This window comes from Pinus tabuliformis, chromosome J (assembly GCF_031772625.1).
Source record: "Pinus tabuliformis cultivar Carrire ecotype Pingquan chromosome J, CPIR1, whole genome shotgun sequence".
NCBI lineage: Eukaryota > Viridiplantae > Streptophyta > Pinopsida > Pinales > Pinaceae > Pinus > Pinus tabuliformis.
In genome coordinates, this window is record NC_142295.1 from 189,846,294 (window position 1) to 189,868,048 (window position 21,755).

Here is a 21,755-nt window from a genome sequence, read left to right on the forward strand (position 1 = left end):
TATTTACTGCTTTGAGGGATTGAGGCTCCTGTTGGAGCCCTGTTGCTCTTGCGACCAGATCTGGTATTCATCATTCCTTTGAGGGTTTTTTGAGAGCCTTGGAGGACATCTAGATAGGTTTTTTCCTCTCTCTGCTTCTTCTTGGATTTCCGACCCCTAGTCATTTTGATAGGAGTGACCTGCGAGTTATCAGTTTCAGATTCTCTCTCTTCTGATTCTTCCTCTGATTCGGAAGCGAGACTGATGTGCTCTTCGTTGCCTTCTTTACCCCTATGACCGTCATCAACTGGTGGAACCGATGATTCGACTTCAGTTTCTTTCCCTTGCTTCAACTTATTTCCGGTTTCCTCTTGTGTCTCCATGACATCCACCTTTTCTCTTGAGGGGGATCCATCTTTGGAATCAGCATTGGCCTTTGGATTAGGTTGTGGCTTCCCCTGCGGTGCTGAGATATTCTGCCCTGGGGGCTTTGGAACAACCTTTCCCTTTTTAATTTCTTTCCATCCTTCTTCTTCAACCGTGATCCCTGTTGGAGCTTTTGGGCAATTTCGCTGAAAGTGTCCATGCTCATGACAGGTTCGGCATTTAAAAGGCAGCTGCTCGTAATCCAGCTTCTGATAATGCTGCCATTCTCCAACTTTGAGTTTGACCGCTTCTGGCAGGCCGGCTTCCAGATCGACTTCCACGCAGATTCTGGCGCAGGTGTATTGGCCCTTGTGATCGGCTTTGTCAATGAAACGACCCAGCCCATTTCCAATCTTCTGCAGGGATTGGTAGCTCCAGCAATGTATCGGGAGATTAGGAAGACGGACCCAGACCGGCGCCTCCTTAGGGACATCAACGGATGGATCGAAATCAGGGCTCCATTTATTAAGATACAGTCCTTGATTTCCCATAAAATATGGCCCGTTTCTGAACACCAGATCACGATCTTCTTTGGTTGTAAATTCAAAAATGAAGTAGCCTCGTCCCACAGCATAACAGATCACGTTGTTTTTTAGCTGAGGTCTCCAGTTTCGCTGAATCCATTCGTCCGTGCTTTTTGTGGACGGCCATCGGCCCATAAACTGCCCTACCAGGCCTCTGTCAGCCAGAGCAAGAGCGATTTTGATCGATTGTTCCTCTGGAAGTGCAATCTCAGGTATTTCTTCCAGTTTTTTTATGAACTTCGGCACTTCTGAAAACTGCCGTTTCTTCCCTTGCTGCTTTAAAAGGCTGCGGAATGCTTCATCAGAAGTTAATGGCGGGGTGGGAGCGTCCTCCCCACCCCCAGGACCGCTCATGGAAGCGGCGGGTCTCGATGGCGGCTACGAACTTAGGTTGAACTCCGCAGGGCAGAGCAGAACGCGCGCGCAGGGAATTTGTTTTTATGATGATTATGTTACTTCAGTTGCATTTACTGCTAATGACGATGAACCACTGTGCTATCAGGAAGCAATAGAAGGTTCGAAAAGTGACAAGTGGAAAGCAGCCATGAAGGACGAAATGATGGCCTTAGGTAAGAATGGCACATGGGATCTGGTTGAGCTTCCGAAAGACAGGAAAACTGTAGGGTGTAAATGGGTTTTCAAGCTAAAACAGGGTGTGAATGATACAGAAGACAGGTACAAAGCGAGGCTGGTTGCAAAAGGGTTTTCTCAGAAAGCCGACATTGACTTTCATGAGATTTTTTCACCAGTGGTTAAAATTGTTTCAATTAGAATTGTGTTAGCATTAGTGGTTTTGCTTGATTTAGAGTTGCAACAGTTAGATGTTAAGACTGCATTTCTACATGGAGACTTAGATGAGGAAATTTATATGGAACAACCGGAAGGGTTTGTTCAGCATCGCAATGAGAAATTTGTATGTAGGCTCAAGAAGTCATTATATGGCCTGAAGCAGTCGCCTCGGCAGTGGTATAAGAAGTTTGATTCTTTCATGTTGAGTCAGAAATATGTTAGAAGTGAATATGATCATTGTGTTTATTTTAAGCAATTTAAAAATGGCATATTCATTATCTTAGTATTGTATGTTGACGATATGCTTTTAGCAAGCAAAAGCATAGAAGAAATCAACAGGTTGAAGGCTCAGATGGCAAGGACATTTGATATGAAAGATCTAGGAGCAGCAAGACAGATTTTGGGCATGGAGATTTTCAGAGACATGAGCAATGGTAAGCTATGGCTATCACAACAAAAGTATATTGAGAAAATACTTTTGAGGTTTGGTATGAATAATGTGAAGCCTGTGTCAGTCCCTTTCGCTTCCCATTTCAAGCTTTCTTCGAGTTTATGTCCTAATTCAGATGAAGAAAAGGAATTTATGTCTCGAATTCCATATGCTAATGTAGTAGGGTGTTTAATGTATGCGATGGTGTGTACGCGACCAGATATTTCACATGTAGTTGGGGTTGTCAGCAGGTATATGGCAAATCCGGGTAAAGAACACTGGTCAACAGTGAAATGGGTGCTTCGGTATTTGAGAGGCACAAGTAGTTATTGTATCACTTACAATAAGAGTAGTGAATTTGTTTGCGGGTATGTTGATTCTGATTTTGCAGGTGATTTGGATAAGAGAAGGTCAACATCAGGGTATGTCTTTACTCTTGCAGGTGGAGCAATTAGTTGGATGTCTAAGTTGCAGAACATTGTTGCTTTATCCACTACTGAAGCAGAATACATTGCTGCTTCTCATGCTTGCAAAGAAGCGGTTTGGTTGAAAGGTTTGTTTGGTGAGTTTGGTAGGCTGCAGGACAACATCAAGTTATTTTGTGACAGTCAAAGTGCAATACATTTGGCTAAGAATCCGGCCTATCATAGTAAATCAAAGCATATACCGATCAAGTACCATTTTGTAAGACAGGTTATCACTGAAAGGGGAGTCTCTCTTGAAAAGGTGCATACAAAGGAGAATTGTGCAGACATGTTCACGAAACCAGTTTTGTTAGAGAAGCTACGTTGGTGTTTGGCTTCTCTTGGCTTGCAGAAAAGATAAAAATAATAAAAAAACAGGGTATCAGGCTAATTGTTGTCAAGGTGGAGATTGTTGAGATTTTCTATTTCACAAAATAGGCAAAAATATCTAATGTGTGACAACAATAGGAATTTGTTGCTAGATAAGCTCCAAGTTGTTGGGAGAGAGTTAATGTATCCTATATTTGATGTGAGAGGATTTATGAGGCAGTTAGATTCTCCTAGCTATAAAACAGGTATCCATACGGATTGTTTTTTGGTGAGAGTTTGTGAGGAAAATATTATTTTGTAATCTCCTATTTGATAATAAAGAATTGCCGATGCCTATGTTTGGTGGATGTAGCCCAGATTGGTTGGGTGAACCACGTTAATTTTCTGTGTCTGTTTGAAGTGTATTGCTGAGTGTCTTTGTTTCTCCCTGCGCACTGTTAGTTTAACAAAGCATACAATACTTTTAAATTATATAATATGAATTGGTGAAATTTAATGAATAATAATTAAAAAAATTATCTTTTCAAAAATAAATAAATATATATATATATAAAAAGTTAAAATAGAACTCATATCTAAATCTATCCTTAAATAATTAATCTTAAATTTTGATATATCCAATACATAAATCATTGTAAAAAGAACTACATCCATGCATAACTAAATAAATTTATATTACCTCTTATTTTAAAAAACTTTGTAAAACATCGTTCTTGAAATCATGTGGAATCTACTAAACTCATTTTCCACTTCGTAAAAAGTTCAAGCTCACATTTTGATATATCTTTTTTTGTTTGTTTTGTTTTGTTTTTTTTTTTTTGTAAATTTGTGAAGTTTGTACTAATCAAGAAAATTAGATTATATAGATTGTCATATACACATAGAGGACGTATCGAAACTCATTTCTCAACTTTTGTCATTTATATGATTTATTATTGATTACGTGTATACATAAATCATTATATTTGAGTTTTTCTAGTCTAGGGACCCTCGATACAAGAAATCATAAAGTCCAAGATAGAATCTTTACTCAATAATTTGAGGCAGATGACACCATAGCTATGCCTAAATCATCCATAAGAGCCAACCCAAATTCTGCGGGAAAGAGCCCTCAAGGGCATCACTAAAGCCACCAATCCACTAAAAAGGAGACACCACATTCAACTCGTGAATTGACAAACCGTCATTAAAAAACCCCTTTTCCAAGTGAACGCCAACATTATGAGCCCCAAACAAGACAATATGCACTATAGTCTAGAAAAAAAAATATATCCAACCCAAAAACACACGGTCATGAATCTGATATGTCGTCGTAATCCAAGGAAAAAAAGGTCATCCAAGGGCTTGCCGAACTAAAAAACAAGAGCTTTAGGAGAGAGTCATATACCATCACCCACCACCTTAGATCACTTATCATTGTCTGAAGAAGATACAATTTTTTAAACTTGAGCACTTGAGCCAGGAGGGTCTCTGGCGCCTCCACCATCCTACTCACAAGAAATATGGCTCTCCACATGAATGAGGTGAGCATCCATTCTATCCACATAGAACCTCATATTTCTCAGCATTCTTTTGACATCCTCCAAGGAGGTGAAGATGTTGTACTTCTCTACCTATTTAGCCCTTAGTACGAAACCCAACAATGTCTTCATTTTCCAATGAAGCGTAACTAAGTTCAGGTACTACTTATTTCTACCCCTGGTGTGCCCAGGGTCTGGCATCCACCCTGCCAGGTCCTCAAGCAATTCAAAATTGGACATACACTGCCTCTATACCCTAGATTTAATCTCCAAATCCCTTATCTCCTGGTGCATTTCTGGTAGAATTATATTGAATATGTCACCACAAAGTCACAGGAAAAGTGTTGGAATATAATCCTAACATTTACATTTATTTTTTAGCCCAAGTATCCTTGACTTAGCCACATGCACTAAAAATCATGTTTACACTTGGTTTTTGGTAAACTAGCTCGGTGGACCAACTTTCCCTTGTTTTTTGCCTTTAAAGGCTTAATATTATGGAAATATTGGTCCAACCACTTTCCTAAACCATTTAGACATCTAAGTGCATGTTCACACCTAACCACACCTCATCCACGTGAGTTATTTGAGGATTGGTGCCTCACATGAAGATTCCCCCTTAAATCAAGGGATTTGATCCCCCAGACCATTTTAGAATGTTTTAAAGTTGTCTTCCTTGTGAAATGCACCCCTCCTCGTGATTTCCTCGTGGCTGATAGTTGGCATAGGTTGTCTTGAGTCATTGCTGCTATTTTAGGCCTCCCTTTAGTTTTTCTTAGCATTTTCTAGTTTTTTTACTAGTTTTTTCCTAGTTTTCTAGATTCGGCAATTTAATCACCTCCCTTTGGGATTAGAGGTTTGGTTGCTCATGTATTACTATTGTTCATTAATTTAATACATTTATTTTATGGAGCAAATTCTTTCTCTCCTCTCTTGATTATCAACAAATTACTTGTGTTTAATTTAACTAGAATTCTAGATCTATCGGAGTTTCTTCAGGAATTCTACAAAAAGAGCCTCACCCCCCTTTGACTAGGTTGGCATATGTCGCCACCACCTCTTTTACTCCTCTGTATTTGTCTTGTAAGCATCTCGAGTCACGAAGAGACCACTCTGGTTCCCTATGGTAATTTCCCATACCTGCAAATGGAAACAAATAACGACCCCACACTGACCCAAATACCCCTCAACAAAGTCCATACATCAACACACAATATCATCACAATAACACAAGATAAAGGAATCAATCTTTGGTAACAATCCACTAGAGAAGGCAGAAGGTGACACTACTTCATCCAACAACTTAACTCCCTCAACCACTGGACAAAACAAACACCACCCCAAGATTGCGTGAATAGAATGAACCATCAAATAAATACCTAACTTCAAACCCCACCCACAACACCATACCCGATATGCAAATAAAATCACCCAAGCCAATCCTTGCCACATAAACCAACTAAATCCACCACCAACGCTAGAAAACTGACACAAACCAAGACACAAAATAACCCTAGAATATTCAAGAAAAATATGAGACTTCAAAAGGAAATCAACGAACTACAACTTGGACACACACCCTTTAGGACCCAATTTATCCAAGATTTACATCAATATATCCACCAAGAAAATATAGAGGACCAAAAAAAACAAAATTAATTTACAAGTTGAGTGCCCCAACCCTAATTGAGATGGTTCAAGCTCTGCCACCCAATGTGATCCAACTACAAATGACACCACTACCTCTGCATACTAGAGCGTAAGAACTCTCAAGTTTTCTTCGTGCCTCATGAAAAACACCAAACCTTTCTCAAACAAGAAACTCCAGGAGGTCGAGATCTCTCCCTTGACACTCGCTTTCTCATCACAGACAAACTTGCCAACTTTCCATTCCATAATGAAAGACCCCAACTAAACATATATTTACATGCTCATGCATACAAAGCACCCAATGCATACTAACTACATTAAATGATGGACTAATAGCTTGAGGGTGGTGGGATCAAAGCCCCAAAACCAGTCCCATGTACCATAACACCCACATTTTGATATATCAAATACATAGATTATGATTAAAATGTCTAAATCTGTGCAAAACTATAAGCCATTATAACCTCGCATGTTGAAACACTGTAAGCCATTATTCTCAAATTGAACATGTGGAATCCACTAAACTCATTTTCCAATTCACAAATAATTTAGTTTACATTTTGACATATTAAATTCACAAATTATGGTAAAAATGTCTACCTCCGCACAAATAAATAGATATATATCAATTTCGACGATTAGTTTAGTTGGTCTATTCCTTCTCATTAAAGTATCTTTTTTATTGAGAGATTACAGGTTTAATTCCTCTCAACACTCTCAAGGTCAAGTTACATGGTCTCTCGACACTTTTCAGGTAGGTGTACCTTATTTCTATGAACGTAGTGGTCACCAATCTATGAAAACCATGAACCACATATAAAATTAAATAAATAAATATATATTACTTCCCAAATTAAAACACCATCAATATATTTTGCGCAACAATTCAACTCAATCAAATTTCATCATTACAATTGAAGTATTCAATACAATCAAATTACATCGTTATGATTAAAATATCGATAAATAATTATAATAATACTAGTAACTAACATAAATTGATTATCTTCTTCCATAGGAGTTGGTGGAACTTCTAAATGCTCAAGGGTGGTATAACCTTAACTGGGTGGTTGATCCAGAAATATCTTCTATATGGACACAGGGATGGGTTGATGCTTTAAAATTGAATCATCTAGAAGAATGGCATGGTTAGTGGAAGATTTACTGAACTGCTCTCAGTTCTTGACATGTCAGACTTAGGGATGCATAAATTTCTACAAATCTAGCTCCGCTACCATGTAGAAATTTAATGTGTAGATTCAAAATTTCTCATGAAATTTACTAGATCACAAGACTTGAAGCTACTCTGCTCATCTACGAAAAGAAAATCATGATTGAGAACACAATCACTAACATGCATCAATATTTAACACACATACACAAAGATTTATCTAGGGGAAAGAAACTACTAAAAACCCCTTACTATCTGTATTACATTAATCAAAGAATCTGGATGAATACAATATGCTCTGCTCAAGCTTGAGCCCAACCTAAACCTATATCTTCTATCCTTTGCTTTAATGACTGAATCTAGCCAACACTTAGCAAATTTTCTAGCCCTCCAAGCTCCTAATTCATTGCGTTGTTCCCTTGGGAATTAGCCCCCTATAAAATTAAGAAATTCACCAATTTGGATTGCGCAATCCCTATAGGCCCTTCTTTGACTGCATGCATGACCTGTACAACTTTAACTAGTTTGCAATTGATAATACACTGCCCTTGAACTCCAATCTCAACTAGAACTCGAATTCTCTACATTCATGAGTTAATTTAGGTTGATTGATCAGTTAACTCGATGATTCCTTGGTGTGAAAAAATTTACACACCCTTGTCACTCATTGTGAAAAAAGTTACACACCATTGACTGAACCTCCACTAGTTCTACTAACAGCGAGAACTAGTTACATTGATAATAACTCAAAGTAACTAAAATAGATTTCTAAAAATTAGAAATCAATCATATAGAAATGAACTCAAGTGTCTCCAACTTAAATTTACTGAGCGACAAGATCCATGTCACCTTAGTTAACTACCTCCAAGTATTTTACTGAAATTGAAATTCGAATTTTCTCCTAATTTAATAAAGGCAAAATTAAATTAGGAATTTCTTATTGCATTTTTGACAGTCCCTCTCTGCAAGAAAGGGATTCACATCTACCCTAATATAACACCTTTGGAATATAATGCATGCAACACTTCTCTCTATTATTGTTGCTACTGCAACATCTGCAACTGAGAAGTATAAAAAAAAAACAAAATAAATCAATTGTGTCTGCAACTGTCTACTTGGAAAACTGTGTTGTTACTGACTCTACTACTGAGCCTCCCGCTCGATTTTCAACACTCCTCTACACTCCTTAGTATCTGATTGACATTGATCCTCCTGCTACTAAATATTGTGGGCCCCTGTAGCAACAGTAATGATCCATGACGAGAACACCTCAATGGACCCTACCCAAATTTCTGCAACTCTTGGGACTAGTGATCTACATCGCTCCACCTCACTCTTGGAGGTATAGTTTCATGTGGTCCCTCTGGCCACTCGACTTGAGCTCCCCCCCCCCATTGGAGGTATCTACTTAAGTGGATGTCTGCACTCTTCCTCCTGTTTTCTTCTCCATTTGTGTCTGCCCCACAACTTCCTGAGGTTGCTTTTATGGTTGCATGTTGGGGGTTGTAACATGCTCCCTCTCAACCATCAAACTTTCCTTGATCATCAAGTCTTTACATTCATCCTCTACCTCAAGTACATACAAGTTCTTGAATCGAACCGAGATCTGCTTCACCTGCCCCATGGCTATCTATCTTAGGAAAGCCTTCCCTTTGTTGAATATCACATCGTAGCCACGATCTTCAAACATAGCTACGAAAACTAGATTCTTCTTTAGACATGGTACGTACATCACATCCTTGAGTTTGAGAGGGGAGCCAAAATCCTTTTGAAAGGTGAAAATACTAATCTCGGTCGCATTTTACCTTTTGTTGTCTCCAAACACAATGTTTATTTGGATATCTTTCTCCTCCAAGTCACTGAAAAATTATTTGTTCCCCGTCATGTGGAACAAGGCACCACTGTCTAGGTACCACATGATACTCATCACTGTGCTTGCCATGCATGCGATGAGAGTGAAGTCAAGATTGAACTATGAAGTCAAAGCTTCACCTATTGCTGCTACTGTAGGATCCTTCTTGCTTGCCTTTTTTCTGTGGACATTTCATGGAATAGTGCCTGAATTCATGACAATGAAAGCACTTGGTTTTGGACAAGTCTTTCTTCTTGCCCCCTTGACTTGATTATGCTTTAGATTGTGATTTCTTCCCTTTCCATTTATTTTCCTTTCTGGCCAAGGTACAATTCTCCTCATCATCACCCTTGGATGAGGTTATGTCTTTGGTGTTCCGCCTTATCTCCTCCTGTACCAAATCGAACCAAAGGTGTTCCCAATTTGGTAGCTTCTCCCTCCCATTTACCGAATCTTGGTAGTTGTGCTAGCTCTTGGGAATTCCTAGAAGTGCTAGGCTTATCAGATTATCCTCTGCTACAATAACACCAACTTAACCAATTTCATCACGACACTATGTGAACCTGCTCAAGTATTGTGGTAATGTGTTTCCCTTTTGCATCTTGATATTCCGAATCTTGTCCTTTAGTGCCAAATTCCTGTGGTCACCACTATTCTGGAAAAAAATTGTGAAGGCCTACCACATTTCATATGGAGTCTCTTTCATGTGGAGATTCAAGACAATATGGTCTCGAACTCCCTCCATTATGATCCTCCTTGCCTTTGCTACACACTTCTTCCATTCTGCTAGATCTTGAGCACCAGATGTTGGAGGCTTCAAGATACCATTATCTATGAATTCCTTCAATATATTATCTTCCAACACTGCCTCCATTCTGTCATTCCAAGCAACATAATTCAAGCTACCCTCAAGGGAATACTCGAGTCTTAGTCCATAGAAATCCATCTTTCTAGCTCTGAATAATTGATCCTGCAAATTCAATCCACTTGCAAAGAAAACCTTGAATTCTCTTCTTTATTGTGATTCTTAATCTGATACCATGTAGAAATTTCTACAAAACTAACTCTAATGTAACTACCTTCCTCCCACATCTACCCAATAACCAACGAACCGGGGTAAACATGCGACAAGAGAGGCCACTATGAAGGGACTCAACCTCCTTGGTGATCTTAAAGAAATGGAATCGACGAAACACCTCAACCATACCTTCCACATCAACAACAACACCCCTAGGAGACATCTCAACCACTCAGGCATACTACCCCTAGGTTCCATTGATCTTTTATACTTCTTGACCTCTAGAATCTCTCATGCTATGGGCATGCTAGTGTTCAGGGATCTTTGGACGCTCTCACAGACCTGCAAGCTAGCGTTTAGGGACTTTTCCCAACAGACCGTGCCAGTGTTTGTGGAATTTAAGGCACTTTTCTAGCCCAGAATTTTTGCCTCTACCCAGAACTTGCTGTAACTTTCAGAGTCCATCAAAGACATGATGACAATAATAATAAACCAAAAATCAACCTCAGGACTAGGCCTGACCATACAAATTGTTACTGACATTCTGTCAAATACTTGGCATCAATGCAATCTAAAGGTCTAAGATACAAGACATAGCATGAATGAATGAAAACTCTTATGAAACATACAAGAAGGATCACCATCTTCTCCCTTGAACTGTTATAACATCAATTAGGTCTTTCATCCATCATTTTAACAATTACAAGTAAATACATGAAATAACCATGACATGAACCAGTGAATTAACCATGCTTATAACTAGCATAAAACCATGTAAATAATAGAGATATAACAACCATTAAATCCACATATAAGCAAGTGCAAAAGAAAGAGAACTTAAGTTTCATTAATCATAGCAAATCCAACTAGGTTCAGGACGTCCACGTACCACCCGACCGTAGACATGGTTGAACCAAATCTTTCTTTCAGCCAGTCACCCCTGTGCCATATTCCAAGCATGAATGTGGAATCTCATGGATAAACCAATCCAAAAACAACCAAGGGAATCCAGAGGTTAAACCACCTCCACCCTCACCAAATTGTGATCAAACCAAAATGAATGCTTCGATCACAAAACTGAACCGAGCTTGGAATGCCATCCTTGTCTCTCCGACTTTACCGTAATCCAATCCTATATCACTAGGCCCTAAACCAAGACCAGTCTCTCAGGCTTTACCACAATCCAAACCCAGATCACTAGGCTCTAAACTGAGACTCCTCCCTCAGGCTTTACCGCGTGTCCCTCCAAAACCGGTCAAGGGATTCGTAGGCCTTTAGGAATAAGCCTTGAGACCACATCCACCTCGGATTACAAAATCCATTCGGCAACTCCAAAGCTCAAAACCAAGATAAAAATCTCAACACACCATGGCATTCAGAAAAGGTAAGGCTAGGCTGAAAACCACTGTCATAACCCGAAAAACCATTCCATCGAAAACAAGAGAACTATACACCAACATGCAAAGCCATGCATGTCAAAACCAACTAGGAAATCACACATGCAATATGTTACCTGCATGTATTCCTGTTGAAGTTGCTTGATCATGCTCTTCCTTGATTGATCCTTTCTTTCTTTCCTTTCCTTTTGCTTGCTTTTCCTTCCTTGCTCCAAAGATAGAGTGCTCCAAGAAAAATCTAAGTGACCAAGAGTGAGAGAGATAGAATAATGGGAGAGCTCCAAAACTTGAACCAACAAAAGGTTCCCAAATAATACTCAGAAGCATTTTTACTAACAAGGCCTCTATTTTCTTCATTTTCCATTATTTTTGTTCAATTTTCTCCTCACATGCAACCTGTGACCTTTCACCTTAATTTTCTCCTAATTTCCTTTATTTTCATAAATAAATGTGCCAAAAAAGCCTTTTTTCCTTTTAATGCCTTTGCCTTAGCCTTTGCCAATTTCCTTAGCCATAAACACATCCAGTAATGCCCACTAGGATATATTTTACCAGCATTCATATTGGAATATGTGTCCCTTAACCATGGTCTTATTTTTCCTTTATTAACTTTTATTACATGAACTTTTCACCAGGGTTGTTACAGAACCCTCCCCCTTGGGGAAGACTGTCCTCAGTGTTAAACCACACTAAGACCTCAGCAAAACCGCTGAAAATAAAACATACGGCCCATGGAGCTTTATAAGTTAATTCGTTGCAGTATTTACAATGAATTACCTCCTCAAAAGAAAAACATCATGACATCATGACAAGATAACAACCATACCGCTTATTGGAGATTTATAAATTAGCTCATGGCGGTATTTACATCCATATATATCCATATACCAAGACATCAGCAAAATATATGCCAACATACCAAACATCAAGCCAAAACTGCTTTACCTCAACCGAAAAACAGTGAAGGATACATGGCCGGCATCTGATCCGCCATCTCCCATGTAGGTTCTTTGGGCCCAAAGTGCTTCCACTACACTTTAACTTTGTCTATGGCTTTGTTCCTGAGCATGAGATGCTTCCACTGCAATATGAACTGAGGCTCCAATTGGAACTCTCCTTCTTGCTCCACATACAATACAAACCAATCAATAACATGATCAACATCCTTTATATACCTCTTAAGCAATGAAATATGGAAAACATCATGGAATTTCACTGTTGGAGGTAGTGCAAGTTGATAGGCCACTGGTCCAATCTTCTCAAGGATCTCAAAAGGCTCGCAATACCATGGTACCAACTTGGCACATGATCCAATCCTCAAAAAGCTCTTCTTGGGCTTGATGCTCAAATACACATGCTCCCCAACTTGAAACTCCTTGAATTCCTTGTGCTTGTTCGCATAATTATTTTGTCTATCTTGTGTTGCCTTTAGATTTTTCTTTATAACCTGCATTTCATGTTCCATGTCTACCAACATATCTGGTCCAATAAATACTTTGTTCATTGGATCACTCCAATTGATGGGAGTATTACAACTCCATCCATACAGTGCCTTGAACGGACTCATCCTCAATGACTCCTGATAACCATTTTTGTATACGAACTCAACCAATGGAAGATACCCCCCCATATCCTCTGCTGGTGCATCACATACATCCTCAACATATCCTCCAAGATCATGTGGATCCTCTATGTTTGTCCATCTACCTACGGATGATAAGTTGTACTAAAGGCCAACTCTATACCCAAACTTGCAAATAGCTCCTTCCAGAACTTGGAAATGAACTTTGTGTCCTTGTCTGACACAATATTCTTTGGAACACCATGTAATATCACTATCTCTCTAATGAAAACCTATGTCACCTCACTAGATGAATATGTAGTCTTCACTGGAATAAAGTGAGCTACCTTGCTCAACCTGTTGACCATGACCATAATAGAATCATGTTGTCTCACTGTCTTCGGAAGAGATGTAATGAAATCCATGGAAATTACCTCCCATTTCCATTCTAGAACCACAATAGGTTGTAGTAAACCACCTGGATGTTTAAATTTTGCATTTACTTATTGATAATCTAAACATCTAGCCACGAACTCTGCTACTTCCTTCTTCAAATTTGGCCACTAGTAGAACTTCTTTACCATCGTCAACGTCTTCTGATATCCTGGGTGACTTGAGTATGGCTTCACATGAAACTCCCTCAAGATAAGCTTCTTGAGCTCACTAAAATTTGGCACATAGATCCTATCCCTGAATCTCACCAAACCATTTATCATGAGATGATAGTCTGCATCCTGATCACTTGTACCTGTACCTGCACCTATACCTATGCCTGTACCTGTACCTATACTTGTACTTGTACTCTATTGTAACCTATACATGATCTCTATTTACTTTTCATCCTATTGTCCTGCCTGCAAGATCATATCCTGTAGCTCTGTCCCATAAGAGCTCATATTTTTTATATGATTTACCTGTACCTTCTTGCTAAGAGCATCCACAACCCGGTTCTCCTTTCCTTTGATGTATCTAATCTCTTGAACTCACTAAGGGTGGCCAACCATCTAACTTTCGTAGCATTTAGATTCAGCTGGTCAAACAAATACCTCAACCTATTGTAATCGCTCATCAATACAAACCTCCTACCAAGAAGAAAGTGCCTCCACGTCTTTAATGCATGTATGATCATTGCTAACTCAAGATCATGTGTCAGGTATGTTTGCTTGTGCTCATTCAGGTTTCGCGACTCATAGCACACTACCTATCCTTATTGGATGAGAACTACACCAAGTGATCTCTTGTAAGAATATGTACACACTACAAAATCCTTGTCTGGATCTGCAATATTTAGCACTTGTGCATGTGTCAACAACTGCTTGAGCTGATCAAAACTAGATGCACATTCCTCTGTCCATTCGAACTTATTACCTTTCCTATAAAATGATGTGATAGGATATGAAATGCATGAGAAGTTCCTAATGAACCTCCTATAGTAACCTTCCAATCCCATGAAAGATATCACCTCATCCACATTCTTAGGAGCTTCCCACTCCATGATGGCCCTTATATTTTTTGGATCTACAATTATCCCTTCCTTGGAAACAACATGTCTCAAGTAATGCACCTATGTCTGAAAGAAGCTGCACTTGCTAAGCTTAGCATACAACTGATGCTCTCTTAGCAATCTCAACACTGTTGCTAAATTCTCGACATGTTCTTCCTCATTTTTAGAATATAACAATATGGCATCAATGAATACAATAACAAACTTGTCCAGATAAGGATGCAATGCACTATTCATCAAACGCAAAAATGTGGATGGAGCATTAGTCAAACCGAATGGAACTACAAAAAACTCATAATTCCCATACCTAGTCCTGAACGTAGTCTTGAAGATATCCTCTTCCTTGATGCGTACCTGATGGTATCCTGATCTCAAGTCAATCTTAGATAACATTGCTTCTCCCTTCAACTGATCAAACAAATCATCAATCCTTAGAAATGGGTACTTTTTCTTGATCGTTACCTTGTTCAGCTACCTGTAATCAATGCACAATCTGAGAGTACCATCTTTCTTCTTTACGAACAACACTGGTGCACCCCAAGGCGATACACTTGGCCTAATGTATCCCTTTTCAAGCATCTCCTTTAACTGCAATTTCAACTCTACTAGCTCCGGAGTGCTCATCCTATAAGGTGCCTTCGATGCTGGTGCTACCCCTGGCACCAACTCAATAGAGAAATCCACTTCCCTGTGAGGAGGTAACTCTAGAATCTCTACTGGAAACACATCCTGATATTGCTGCAATACAAGGTACCTCTTGAATATTTTTGCATGATCAATATCTTGTCCCTTGTCACTAGATATATGCACTGCAAACATGACACATCCTTTTCTGCAACTTTGCAGCCTGTATAGCAATAACCATCCTCACTGATGTAGGCTTCTTATTTCCCTGCAAAGTTCTCTTTCCCCACTATCATCCAAACACTCAATGGCCTTGTTGAAGCAATCCACTTTGGTCCTATGAAGGTACAACCAATCCATACCCAAAAGCATACTATACGATCCCAATGTGAGACTACCGAAAAACATATAACAATACATTCAAATGTGCTATTGTAGGCATACCATTTAACTAAAATGCATAAGTTCTTACCCAAAGGTGAACTCTCTTCTTTGTACATATAACCAACTGTACCAACCAAGATTCTGCATCCAATTATTTTCTCAAACCACACTTATCCACTAGGTCAGGAATAATATAACTAAAGTTAGATCCAAGATCAATCAAAATAGAAACGACTTAATCACACAACTTACCGTCCATCTCAATGATAGATGCATGATGATCTTCCTGCCTGTTCTCAACTGCCTAGATCCGAGGAATGATATGAACAACATCACCAATTGTATGTGCCTCCTAAGCATTATATATCTAGGGTCTACCACCACTCTGATACTGTGGACAATCCCTCTTACGATGATCCTTACCACATATACAACACTACAATGGTTCTCTACCACTGCCTCTAGTCTACTGCTCTCCATGTCCCTTCTCAGTTGTATTGAACTTCTTGTAAGGGACTACATTTTCTTTCTCACTTTCATCTTGAGGTCTTCCTCGCTTTGGTGGCCATTTTATTTTAGCTTTCTCATTTCCTTTCAAGTCACGCTTAGGCTCAACTTTGCACTTCGACTGCTCATAAAAATGTTTCAACTTTCAGATGGCCTCCTCCAACAATCTAGGCTCATCGAACTAAATCCGGTCTCTGTATGCTACTGGTAGTCCACTGATGAATCTTTTAACCTTGGCCTTCTCCTCCTTGAGGTAAGTCACATATCTCAACAAATCCAAGAACCTGCTAGTATACTCATCATCTGTCTTGGAACCCATCTACAACTCATAAAACTCCTTATCTCTGCCATCAAAGTATCTCTCCGACAAATACTTCTTCTTAAAGAGTCTCTCAAACTCATGCCAAATAAAATCATCCTCATGTATACCTTTAAAATGATTCATGTCTTACCACCAAATATTTTCTTTACCTTTGAGATTGAAAGTGGCTATATTTTCTTTCATGTTTTCTAAAAAAACATGAAATATGAAGAAATTCCTCATACCAAGAAATCATGCCTATGCATCGTGTGACTTCTTCATCTCTCCATCAAAGTTAGGTGTCTTTGCTTCTTAAACTCATCCGGAAAGTATCCCCTATCACTCCTCTTGTAAGGATGATAACAATGACGATTATGATGCCTGTCCAAACCAGAATGGAATAGTACCTATGTCCATCACCTCTCTTATCCGAAGTGGCCAACAACCTACCATATTTGATCGTGTCATCTATGTCCAACCTGTGACCACCATAAGACATACTACCACATGCCCCATTGGTTTTTTCCTCCTACTCATGGTTGATTTGAAGTGGTCCCGGTCGTTGCAATTCTAACAAACTCTGAAGTATTATTGCCGTAACCTCTGCTTGTTTCTCTTGTGTCTGCATGATTTTGTCATTGTCCGCCTTACAACTCCTTATTTCTTCCTTCAATATTCTCAATGTGTCTGCCAAATTAGAAGAGTTCCCAACACCACGTTGCTCATCTGATTCATAGGGAGAGTCTTTGTAGTCTACCATCTTGCTAGCCATTTTGATCTTTCTCCTGCAAGGCATACTATGTCAGCTAAACCAAATCACAATAAACCAACGTACCTTAGCATAGTTCGGGGAGGATATCTCATCTGCAAGATCATCAAATCAACATGATACATGTATAACATAATCATAACAACATATAGACATATGATACATAAGCATATAACCATGTAACCATCAGTCTAGCTAGAGTCTGGTCAACGCATGAACATATCAACTACACATACCATGACCTCATGCATGAAAAAACAACCATATCATTGTATACTGATCATATGCAAACATAAACAACATGTACCCAATCATACACCCATGACAACACACTTATCACAACAACAACCTTATTCCCATGGTAGCATCACTATGACCATGACCAACACCATGCATATGCATCAAGCATTCAAGGATGACTAACACATGTGCAAGCAACATGAATGCGTGACAAACACATTCACCCAAGGAGAGTGCAACCACGGCCTGATACCCCTCTGTAACCACCCTCCTCCCACATCTACCCAAGTAACTGGCCAACTGGGGTAAACATGCATTGAGAGAGGCTACTATGAAGGGATTCAACCTCCTTGGTGACCTTAAGGAAATGGAATCAACGAAACAAATAAGCCATACCTTCCACATTAGCAACAACACCCCCAGGAGACATATCAAGCACTCAAGCATCTTTCCTCTGGTTCCCACTGATCTTTTAGACCTCTTGACCTTTTGAATCTCTCATGCTATAGGAACTCCAGTGGCCAGGGGCCTATGGATGCTCTCACAGGCCTATAAGCCAGTTTCCAGGGACTTTTCCCAGCAAACTTGTACCAGTGTTTGCGAAATTTAAGGGACTTTTCTAGCCCATAATTCCGGCCTCTACCTAGAACTTGATGTAACTTTCAGAATCCATCAAATACATGATGACAAGACTAATAAACCAAAAATAAACCTTAGGACTAGGCCTGACCATCCCCAACCGGGACTGACATTTTGTCAAACACTTGGCATCAATGCAATCTACAGGTCTAGGATACAAGACAGAGCATGAATGACTGAAAACTCTTATGAAACATGACAAGAAGGATCACCACCTTCTCCCTTGAACTGTTATAACATCAATTAGGTCTTGCATCCATCATTTTAACAATTACAAGTAAATACATGAAATAACCATGACATGAACCAGTGAATTAACCATGCTTATAACCAACATAAAACCATGTAAATAACATAGATATAACAGCCATTAAATCCACATATAAACAAGTGCAAAAGCAAGAGAACTTAGATTTCATTAATCATAGGCAAATTTGACCAAGTTCGGGACTTCCACGTACCACCCGACTGTAGACATGGTTGAACCAAATATTTATTTTAACCAGTCACCCCCATGACATATTCCAAGCATGAATGTGGGATCTCATGGATAAACAAATCTAAAAACAACCAAGGGAATCCAAAGGTTAAACCACCTCCACCCTCATCAAATTGTGATGACATCAAAACTAATGCTCCGATCACAAAACCGAACTGAACTTGGAATGCCATCTGGAATCCATCACTATCCTTGAGGAATTTTCCATCTCCTTGTCTCTCATGCTTTACCACAATCCAATCTCGGATCACTGGGCCCTAAACCAAGACCAGTCTCTTAGGATTTACCGTAATCCAAACCCGCATCACTAGGCCCTAAACCAAGACTCCTCCCTTAGGCTTTACCGTGTATCCTACCAAAACCAGTCAAGGGATTCCTCAGCTTTTGGGAATGAACCTTGAGACCACCTCTGCCCCAGGTTCTGAAATCCATCCGCCAAATCCAAAGCTCAAAACCGAGATAAACATCTGAACACACCATGGCATCTGGAAAAGGCAAGTCTAGGCTGAAAACCATTGTCATAACCCAGAAAAACTATTCCACTGACAACAAGAGAACCATACACCAACATGCAAATCCATGCATGTCAAAACCAGCTAGGAAATCACACATGCAACATGTTACCTACAAGTATTCCTACTAAAGCTGCTTGATCCTGCTCTTCCTTTCTTGACCCTTGATTTCTTTCCTTTCTCGTTGCTTGTTTTTCCTTCCTTGCTCCAAAGCTAGAGTGATCTAAACAAACTCTAAGTGACCAAGAGTGAGAGAGAGAGATAATAATGAAAGAGATCCAAAACTTGAACTGACAAAAGTTTAACAACTGATCCTCATAAGCCTTTTTATTAATAAGGTCTCTATTTTCTTCATTTTCCATTATTTTCCTTCCATTTCCTCCTCACGTGCAACCTATGACCTTTCACCTTACTTTTCTCCTAATTTCCTTTATTTTCATAAATAAATGTGCCAAAAATTCCTTTTTTCCTTAGCCTTTGCCAATTTCCTTAGCCATAAACACATCTAGTGATGCCCACTAGGATATCTTTGCCCAACATTTAGCTTGGAATACATGTCCCTTAACCATGGTCTTATTTTTCCCTTATTAACTTTTATTACATGAAATTTTCACCAAGGTTGTTACATCTGATATCATGTTGAAATTTAATGTGTAGATTCAAAATTACTCATGAAGTTTACTAGATCACAAGACTTGAAGCTACTATACTCATATGCGAAAAGAAAATCACGATCGAGAATACAGCTCATTAATATGCATCAATATTTAACACACATACATAGATATTTATCTAGGGGAAACCAACTGCTCAAACCCCTTACTATTTGTATTTCATTAATCAAAGAATCTAGATGAATACAATATGCTATGACCAATATTGAGCTCAACCTGCACCTATATCTTCTATCCTCTACTTGACTGAGTGACTCTGGCCAACACTTAGCCAAATTTCTAGCCCTCCAAGCTCTTAATGTTGGCATTATGATACATATGTTGTACTTCATGGCAACCCACTCATCTCAGATGATAAATTATAGTGCAGCAAAGTTCACATAATTTTATGCAGAGAAAAGTTTATTTCATGTAGAGAAAAGTTCACGCACTTTTATGCAGAGAAAAGTTTATTTCATGTAGAGAAAAGTTCATGCACTTTTATGCAGAGAAAAGTTTATTTCATGTAGAGAAAAGTTCACGCACTTTTATGCAGAGAAAAGTTTATTTCATGTAGAGAAAAGTTCACGCACTTTTATGCAGAGAAAAGTTTATTTCATGGAGAGAAAAGTTCACGCACTTTTATGCAGAGAAAAGTTTATTTAGAGAAAAAGTTCACGCACTTTCATGGTTGGCTCATGGTATTAGTCCGACAGTTTTTGATCCTATGGTTTTGGTCCGTGGTATTGCTTCCAAAAGTGTTGATCTCACGCACTTTCATGATTGGTTCATGGTATTAGTCCGACCGTTTTTGATCCTATGGTTTTGGCCCGTGGTATTGCATTCAAAAGTGTTGATCCCAAGTATTGGGTCCGTGGTATTGTGTTATTATGGTTTTGGACCGTGGTATTGAGAAAGGACTAAGGATATAAAAGAGGAAGGAGATCATTTGGCAAAGTATCTTCTGAATCATTGAATATCTGATAAAGTGCTAGATCTGGAATACTGTGATTGGGTTATGGTGCAGATCTGGATCTGAGCTAAAGAGGGATCTCACCGGTTGATGGAGAACAAGATCTAAGGATAGATCGGGATCAAATGGTTTGAAATGAACTATCTCTATATATTTGATTATGCTTATTCTAGATCTGTATATTGAAAAATGATCTGAACTGGGTATAACTTAAGTTTGAAATCACTGCAAGTCATGTTTGAATATTTATAGATCTGTACGTGGGTTGGCTTTGGTGTAAGTGCGTATATATGCAGGTTTGGTTCATTGTAGTAGCGTATACAATTTGAGCTATGATATTTGAAGTCACAGGTGGTTCTGGTTGTTGATGGGTTCTGATGACAGTTTAAAGGTGTCAGTATTCTGCATATCCTGTCTGGTTGATTGTGTTTAGCTTCAATATTGATGGATGAGAACTAATATTGGATCAGGATCATAATGACTCATATTTATGTGATCTGATGGACTAGATCTGGGTGCTAACACATATATTATCCTTGTATATGTATTGATCTGGTGTTTGGGTGATTCAAAAGATTGATTGATTATGTGCTTCAATGATATTAATGGGACCAATATGAAAATTGGATGAAACGTGGCCTTTCAGATTATGTGTTGTGCTTCAGGAGTATCCAGTCTGAAAATGCATGAAACGTGGTACCTGGAGGAGAGAAGATTGTAGGCCGGCGCCTACGTACTAGTATCTTAGCTAGTACAAGAGCTAAGGGGGTGGTAGCTCCCTTCCAGTAGCAGTTGAAAACTTTGGAGCATTGTAGCAGGTAGCAGCCTGCGTACTAGTAAATGGATCGGCTAGTACAAGAACTATGGGGGTTGTAGCTCCCTTCCAGGAGAGACTGGAGAACGAGAGAGGGTTGTAGCTCTCTGCAGGTTGTAGCCTGCGTACTGGTAAAGGACTGCACCAGTACAAAATCATTGTAAAAGAAGTTTCTAATTGAAAGAAGATAGAGACATATTGCAGCAGGTGGTTTTCACCCACATT

At 39.1% G+C, this 21,755-nt stretch overlaps 1 protein-coding gene across 1 annotated transcript in view; it reads right to left on the bottom strand.

The window, feature by feature from the left end:
- Nucleotides 1-5,524: 5,524 nt before the first annotated feature.
- The window catches only part of LOC149226329 (uncharacterized), a 40,898-nt gene continuing 24,667 nt past the window's right edge, over nt 5,525-21,755 (bottom strand). The window contains exon 2 of the mRNA XM_089380174.1: nt 5,525-5,602. Within this exon, the coding sequence (XP_089236300.1) occupies nt 5,525-5,602 (78 nt within the window). The remainder of the gene's footprint in view (nt 5,603-21,755) is intronic.